This window comes from Lottia gigantea (genome assembly GCF_000327385.1).
Source record: "Lottia gigantea unplaced genomic scaffold LOTGIsca_120, whole genome shotgun sequence".
Taxonomy (NCBI): Eukaryota; Metazoa; Mollusca; class Gastropoda; family Lottiidae; genus Lottia; species Lottia gigantea.
The window spans coordinates 184,407-193,126 of NW_008707226.1; the positions used below are offsets into that span (position 1 = coordinate 184,407).

General features: G+C 35.7%; 2 protein-coding genes across 2 annotated transcripts; both read right to left on the reverse strand.

The window, feature by feature from the left end:
• Positions 1–1,839: 1,839 nt before the first annotated feature.
• On the reverse strand, positions 1,840–4,931 carry LOTGIDRAFT_205075 (hypothetical protein). The gene is made up of 6 exons (XM_009048343.1): positions 4,824–4,931; positions 3,767–3,975; positions 3,344–3,484; positions 2,991–3,083; positions 2,460–2,618; positions 1,840–2,051 (listed from the first exon to the last, which is right to left on the reverse strand). Exons 1-6 carry the CDS (start codon positions 4,840–4,842, stop codon positions 1,908–1,910), a joined length of 765 nt encoding a protein of 254 aa, XP_009046591.1. The 5' UTR covers positions 4,843–4,931; the 3' UTR covers positions 1,840–1,907.
• A 198-nt stretch (positions 4,932–5,129) lies between these two features.
• LOTGIDRAFT_171783 (hypothetical protein) lies at positions 5,130–8,251 on the reverse strand (the record flags this gene model as incomplete). Its single annotated transcript, XM_009048344.1, has 8 exons — positions 5,130–5,299; positions 5,664–5,735; positions 5,967–6,038; positions 6,266–6,491; positions 6,998–7,164; positions 7,287–7,372; positions 7,764–7,879; positions 8,128–8,251. Coding segments are annotated over 8 exons (1,033 nt in total), but the record flags the coding sequence as incomplete, so codon positions are not given.
• Between the last annotated feature and the right edge of the window lie 469 nt (positions 8,252–8,720).

Consider the following 8,720-nt stretch of genomic DNA (forward strand, 5'->3'; position numbering starts at 1 on the left):
TACATAGATTGAAATCATCTCCCTTACTCTTTCATGTATGTTGATTAAATTTGATAAACACTCTGTTTCTTAGGAGAGATTTTATGCCGCCTTTGTCAAGTAGCTTTCGCAAAACATTTGTCTTTCCTGTAGTTACTTATGTCAAGACCAACTTCAAAAGTGAATGAGTTTTACGTTCTTCTTATTGTGCTAATGAAGACCAGCAACGCCATGCAGTGTATTATTGGGGAAAGTTTTGCTGGACATTTGCCTACTCTTTTTCAATTTTCAACTGTCGATTAATTTACATGCACAGCCTGTAGCACACAAATTGAAATTGGAAAGCTGATTAACTTTGAACTACAATAGTACATACACTGCACTCATCTCTCCAACTCTTTCATGTAATTTGATAAAATTTGATGTACACTGTTTATAACAGTGATTCCCGCCTCATTCTATAAGAAGCTTTTGCAAATCGTTTGTCTTTCCTGCAGTCACCTAGCTTCCTATTTTTTGTAGTAGGTCGAATCGCTCAAGCCTAGCTCGTCTTCAATTTACGGCCAACGTATTGACGGTCATAATTTTTTTCAACATTTCTAGATTGATGTATATTAAAACTGGAATTTGAGGTAAACGTCAAAATCTAAAGTTACTGGTCGGTCAGTAGCAGTATATATTACCAACTACCCAGGAAGCTGTAAACATCACAAATCCTATACCTGTCAGAAATATAATATCAGTCGTCCAGATTTGATAAATATCTTTTTAACTTGATATTCCTAAATAGTTTGAACCATCTCGGGTTTATTTTGTAAAGGTCGCAGTTCATCGTGAGGATGTCAAACGGCGTTATGACCTTTAACGACCTTGTCAAATCAAAAATCGAACACCAACCAAATGAGAGCAAGGGAAATGTTTATGGTAAATAAATCAAAATCATTCAGGTTAAGTCCAAAAATTATTCTTGATTATTTCATTCGAATTAGCATGGGTCACTCAAGGCAGTTAAAGACGATGTTTGTTTTCAACATTTTGGAACTTAAAGGGAAGTAACTTGTCATACTCTAGTTCTTTGCCAAGCGCATATGATTTGATACTTCAGGCCCTTCTGATTTCTAGCTTAATCGAGTTATTTGAGATGGGATTTGGATTGTTACCGCTTACAAGTTTTTACTCTCATTGAAAAAGGACTGAAAATAGGCATTTCACTGGACAATTTATTTGACATCCATAACCTTTTGCTATATAAAAATTTAATTACATAAAAAATAACATATGAAGAGCAAATTATCAAGGTTTTCACTAAATTGTTACTTATCAATAAATTGTTGTTGCTTATCACTACATTGTTGTTGCTTGTCACTAAATTGTTGTTACCTATCACTAAATTGATGTTACTTATCACTATATTGATGTTGCTTATCATTACCTTGTAGTCGATTATTACTACCTTGTTGTTGCTTATCACTAAATTGTTGCTGCTAATCGCTAAATTGTTGTTGCTCATCACTAAATTGGTGTATATCACTAAATTGTTGTTGCTCATCACTAAATTGTTGCTGCTAATCGCTAAATTGTTGTTGCTCATCACTAAATTGTTGCTGCTAATCGCTAAATTGTTGTTGCTCATCACTAAATTGTTGCTGCTAATCGCTAAATTGTTGTTGCTCATCACTAAATTGCTGCTGGATGTTTATGTATATTATTGTAACAGAAACTATGGATTCAACCATAAATTTGGCACACATTTAGACAATTGCAATGCATTTATGGAATGTTTCAACAAGATTCTCTAGGTATATCATGTCCATTTGTCAAGAATTCTAAACCATTCATTCAACAAAAACAAACATGCATACAATTTGCAACAATGTCATATTATTGACAACGTCTTATAGAAAAAGAATGAAACAATGGTAACAAATCTAAATGGGCGATCGCTGGGGTTCGACCATAATCTCATTAACTCCCACGTAAGATGGTTGAAGAACAGCATATTCTACAGCTTTAGCTACGTCATCAGCTTCTAATATTTTACACGTTTCGCTTCCATCGAACTCCTTCTTGGCCTTGAACATAAAGAATATTTTTAGTTTAGTTTAGACCTTCAAAGATAAGGATGTGATGTAAATTTTGACCAAAAGTGGATTCGATTTGTAATGGCCGCCATTCATAAAAAATAGTCAAGCGACCAAAGTTGGTTCTGACTCATTCACATTATCTACTGAAACTAGATTTTTTTTCGCAGACTTATAATATCATAATGGCTTTGAGCATATTTCTATGCTTGGTTTGAATGAAATTCTGGATGTATTTTGGTGAATGACACCTAAAGCAACTCTGCAACTTTTTCTTTCGGAGAGCCCAAATTGCTGTTACTTTGGAAATCTTATTTTTACAAAAGTGTAGATCACGGCTTTGTGGGCAATATTTTGTTCGGGAGATTTTAATCAATTCAGACAATTCAGTAGACTCACCTCTAAATCTGTGGTGTGTTGAAGAAGGTTAGTTTTGACGTCACCAGGTTGAATACACGTCACACGTAATCCATACTCCTTTACTTCATGACGTAAAGCTTGAGATAAACCTTCTACATAAAACTTGGTACCTGAATATACTGCTAGACCAGGAAATCCCTGCAAATATAGCCAAAATCATAAGGGAGACTCAAAGCAAGGCGTTATAACATGCGTCGATTACTGGTGCACAATAGAGTATGTGGACTAATATTCATCTGCTTGTATAGAATATCAGTGATGATAGACCATGAAAACACTGAGTTTATAACTCTGAAGATCATCTACATCCGGACATCAACTGGAACCATGGAATGTCAAACACACTATCGTGAAGGTCTTTTATTGACAAAAAACTAAAGCAGATGTGCAAAAAAAAACTACTCTGTGAACCAAACAATTATTCTTCTCCCAAAATTACTTCCTAGAGAAACTATCATCAAACTGAAAAGCAACAGCACAGATAAAGCAACAAAACCCTTTTAAACTTACCCGCTTACCGGCGTCAGATGAAATATTGACAATATGACCTTGCTTTCTCGATATCATTCCTTCTAAAACAGCACCAACACACGTCGTTAAACCCTGCAATAGACAAAATGTCAACAAACCCTGTTTATCTTAGTATATGGATGAACATTTTATGATGAACTTGATCAACACAAATATGAGGCAACGAAAAAAATGATATAGAACAATAAAATATTATAATATACGTGAAAGCGATGGTAATTGAAATTTGAAGTTGATGTCGGTACTTCACCACTTTAGTTCAGTCGTTTAGTATCTTTTGATGATGTTCTTCAAGACTTTATAAAAAATAATGTAACATGCACTGAACTTACCTTACAGTTGATGTCAATCTGTTGTTCCCATTCATCATAATGTAAGGATTTCATATACGTATAATACATAACTCCTGCTGAATTAACTAAAATATCTACTGGACCTAAGGATAATTCTGTATGACGGACCATTTCAAATACCTAGAACGGATGAGCTTGTGGTTCATAAAACTTATGATATGATCTGAACGGAAAACATTCAAGTCCAATTGCTTTGCTTTGACAGCACCTATTCGCACCATTGCCATTTCCAGCCCAAAGCCCGAGATGATACTTTAGGTGCCTCTTAGGCAACCTTTTTTGACTGTGCGAAAAATGGAATTGGGTGTCAGCAACGCGCCAAACAGGTACTAAGAGTTTTGGAGCTTTAGACCAAAGATCATGAGATATTGATTATGTAAAGAATATTTACTGTTGGCTTACCTCGTCCCGTTTGGTTACATCGGCTGCAACAGCAATGCCAATTCCGTTTTCTTCTTTAATTTGTTTCACATACTTCATTAATTCGCTTTCACGTCTGCCGACCAAAGCTATTTTCCCGCCAAGTTTTGCAAGTCTCGTTGCTATGGCTGCACCAATTCCGCTTGAAGCGCCAGTCACCATTATAACTTTATCTGATAAAGGTTTCAATCCTGAAAAATCAAATTTTAGCTGTTAAAGATGGTTTTCCTTATTTTTAGCGTCCCATTAAGCAAACTATTTTATTAAATGGTGTTTTTTTAATGAATATTCATGTATTCTTAATCCTATCATATGTTCTTCTAGCAAGAGTTTTTACCAATAACAAATGTCCATGTGCGTACAGTCTAGATATACAAAAAAAGACTTTTTGACCTTTCTTGATCGGTCACTCATTGGAATTCTGCGGGTAATTCTCTTCTAATTTAGCTAATTATGAATAAATTATGGACATGTAAGACAAACTGGTATTTTTCCAAATCATTAGGACACCTCTACTTTCTATTCATATAAGTATTAGCATTTTCATTTTCATAAATGAAAATAAGGGAACCCATCTTTTAACTATCCAAACGAGCATTACGTGTTCTGGCATTAGATGAGCTCTAATGAATTATATGAGTCGCAGGTTTCGTACATATTTCCATACACCCAAAGTCTTACATTGTAAAGCTAAATTCAATTTCCTACATATCATTAAAATAAGAGAAGTCGATTTGAAACCCTAAAACGTTGAAAGATCGGAGCATGGCTAATTCGGGATCATACACACAAGCAAAGTACGGACGATATGATGAAGACGAAATACTTGGTTGGAATTAGATTAAGTAAATTCAAATTAGTTGTGTTAGGAAATAAAATCGACTAGGAACACTGGTGTCGGTCAAGGACTGAACAACACGTGCATCGAACGCACCTTAGTTCTTGAAGTAAAACATGTGGTGATCACAACCAAATTTGGTTCATGCCCATTTCACACAGTTAACATGGAAATAATTATACAGATCTATGAATATCAAACCTGAATTAGAATCCGCCATGTTGTTGACATTGAAAATATTTCACACAGCGAAGTAAGTTTTCATGTAATAATATTTTGCTCTACTTTCGATTCATAACCTTATCGGTTATAGCTGCGTTCGTTTACTAGACAGACACGCGTGCCACGAGTGTCGATATGGTGGTAATATAGACGAATAGAACGGGCAAAACCAATATACAAACAAACCGTACAAAGATGAAGTTTCTTCATTCGGGGATGACGTGTCCGTCTCCAAAGCCCAAAAATAACTCAAAGAAAAGCAGGACGTAAAACTCCATTTCTTACCTGAAAGATGATGTCTGGTATGGACTATAGTTCCTCTTGAAGACAAGTTCTTGAAGTAGATTTGAAGCAAGGCAGTATCTGTGTAAGGGTAAGAAAGTCCACACTGACTCAAGGCCTGGTGGAAATTGTTCGTGGCCAGTGTTTGTGGATTCTCTACAAAATTTTCATACCTAAAGAAAAATATAGAGAAATTTTGCTTGCTTGATTACCATTCTCGAAAACCTTAACGATACAAGTCGTGAGGACGGTAGTTTGTTCTGAGATGCAACTTGCTTTTTATTGGAGATTCGGATGCACCAAACAACCAGACCCTGTAATTAATCTTTATTTCTTGATTAGCTCTGGGTTAGATTTTCCGAAGTCGATCCAAATAAGGCATACCTAATAATATGATTATTGGTTCAAGTGAGAGTTATAAGTCGCGAAAAATATCAATTCAATGTAGGATACATTTTATTTCTATTAGTGTAATTGGTTGCGAAACAATAATACATATAAAACCTGTAGTTTTTAATAAACCTCGAGATAACTTACTTCAAATATGAATCAAGAAGAGCCACCAGTTTTACATTATCACTACTAGATTTATTCAATAGATTTAACACCCTATGAAAGCAAAAATATAATTGACAAAGTTTCTGTCTTTAGAATGGGACCTCGATCCACAGACATGGGATGGGTAACTGTCAAGGAATTTAGATTCAAATGTTTCTAACTTGCAATGGCCAACAAACGTCTTTAAAAATGAAATACCCTTATCATCACCAAATTCATAAAAGCAAAATTATAGAAAGACGGACACAGTAAGAACAGTTTAGTATGCTTTGAAAGACTTACTTGGTTTTCCATTCCTGGAACTGCAGCAGCTCGAGATTATAACCATGTGAATTCATCCATTCAAACACCCATCTACATGAGAAACCAAAAAGTTAATGGTCGTTCTGTTTTTGTCAGCATTGGTTTTAATTGCTTACTTTAGCCTTTGGTAGCCTTTGTCAATTAACTTCAAATAAGTTCATTTTTTTGGGGATGTAATTGTATTGTGTGTAAAGTTATCTTCTTCACAAATATTCCTTATCTCGCGGATTGGGTACAAGAGTTGATCAAAAGACATAAATTCGATCGAAAAAACAAACCTTGATTCTAGTGGATTGTCATTAATTACATGGAAGATATTTTTAGTTGATAATGACGGTCTCTGGACAACGTTGACTATGAATTGTGCAGCAAAGTCTACAGGAGTCATCTCCATCTTCCAGTCTACTAATGGCGCCAGAGCACTGTTAGCACAGGTCTTCAATAGTATCAGAGTGAAATCTTGAGGATTCCAATAAGCAGATTTACTATCCCCTGACATGTTTCCTATTTGAAAAAAAATGACACAGCCAAATTAGTAGCCAAAGAAAATTGTCTTTATCCAAACCGTGCTAAAATTCAAAGCGTTATTTCAGAAAAAAAAAACGCAAACCATGATTGATTCTTCAAAGAAACCACGGACAACCTTAGCAGGTGGCGCTTACGTGCCCCCATAACCTTTGGACCATAACTGGTATCTTTGTCCAATTGGCCTGTATGTAAACTAACTGTTGTGTAGTTGATTTTTATCAGTTACATCCGAATGGAACTTCATTTTTCTTTACCGTTTAGACAAATGTATTGTCTTAATTTGACGACCGATAACTAAGACTTCTGTTTTTTCTTTATATAGAATGACCCGAATACGGCTTGAGAGCCGATGAGATATCATCACTATCAGGGTACCATCTTCCAGGGTTTGATTTCATATATTCTGATATTGTGTCTAGGTTCAGCATGCCCATTTTAAGCAAGGGAACTAAATATAACCACCTCTCTTTCAGTGTACATACCTAATCTGTAGATGGTTGTTGGAAGTCCACGAGCCTCTGCTAACTGTACCAGTCTCTCAGCGACCCATTTAGTTTGGGAATATCCATCAGTAAGTCTATCATGAAATTCTTCGATGCTGGCGTTTTCTTTAAAATTTTGGACACCTTGAGCAATGACAGCATTTGTGCTACAAAAAAATTAAATCAGTTGTAAACTGAAGAAGGTGATGTTCGTTGCGGGATATTTGGGACAATCCAGGAAAACTTTTGGAGTTATTGGCAAAAGTATTTGATAAAGGCTAAATATTACCTTATATAATGTAGTGGTTTTATTTTTCCAGTACAGGCAAACCTTATAACATTGTATGTTCCAAGAACATTGGGCCCATGTAAAGCCTGAAATTAAGCACAGTATAAATCCAGATGAAACCATAAACATGCAATAGCTTTCGCAAAAAATGAAATTATGTTGTAAATTATATATTGTAGTGGCGATTGCTTACTTTTTTCGAAACTCAAAACACCTCATGTAACTTCTCGTTTGAGGATTTCACTACTATACAATTATTGCTCCCGATTTTGTCTTGCTTTGGAAGAGATTTTTGGCGAACAGAATTGTTTTGCTTGTACGGATTTTTATAAAAGCTCACCAATGCATAGTGAAATTAAGTCATCAATGGTGACAAGAGGAAAGATTTCAATTTCGGATCGACCATCACATCGAAGAATGGAAATGAAATTGGAAATAAGCCATTTCAGTACGGTACATAGTAGACCAGACAAGTACCTGATATGGATAGGCTAAATTGACTGCAGCTGCAGCATGGATGATAAAATCCACATCAGTACAGAGGTAGGTGTAGTCTTCCTCTGTCATTCCCATTTTAAATAGAGATATTTCACCTAGAATATTAACGATAATCATAATAATAATATCTTTATTACAAAAGGGTAAAACAAATTTTTGGACTCGGTGCTTCTCTAGCTCTCCCCCAATGTGCATAAAAGTGATCTGAGCACTTTTTTTTTTGGAAAGGTGCCAAAAAATCCGGTTTTTCATGGACAAAACTAAAACGCTCAGTGCTTCCAAAGTAAGGCAGATATGGAATCGCGGTTTGTGGCATTGCAAAGCTAAGATTTCAAACTAGTACCTGTCAAAATTTCATCATCATATCTCAACTGGTTTGACCCTGGTGAAGCTGCAAAGTTTGGATTTTCAAAAAAGGCAAAATTGGTAAATTTCAACAGGTAGCTACCTGTGGTACCAAAATCCATTTTTGGGTCGAATTTTTTTGGTCTCGGAAATCGATGTTACCCGGTTTTTTTGGACTCGGTGCTTCTCTAGCTCTCCCCTAATGTGCATAAAAGTGAATTCTGAGCACTTTTTTTTTGCGGAAAAGTCCCAAAAAATCCGGTTTTTCATGGAAAAAACTAAAACGCTCAGTGCTTCCAAAGTAAGGCAGATATGGAATCGCGGTTTGTGGCATTGCAAAGTTAAGATTTCAAACTAGTACCTGTCAAACTTTCATCATCCTATCTCAACTGGTTTGGCCGTGGTGAAGCTGCAAAATTTGGATTTTCAAAAAAGGCAAAATTGGCAAATTTCAACAGGTAGCTACCTGTGGTACCAAAATCCATTTTTGGGTCGAATTTTTTTGGTCTCGGAAATCGATGTAACCCGGTTTTTTGGACTTGGTGCTTCTCTAGCTCTCCCCCAATGTGCATAAAAGTGAATTCTGAGCAC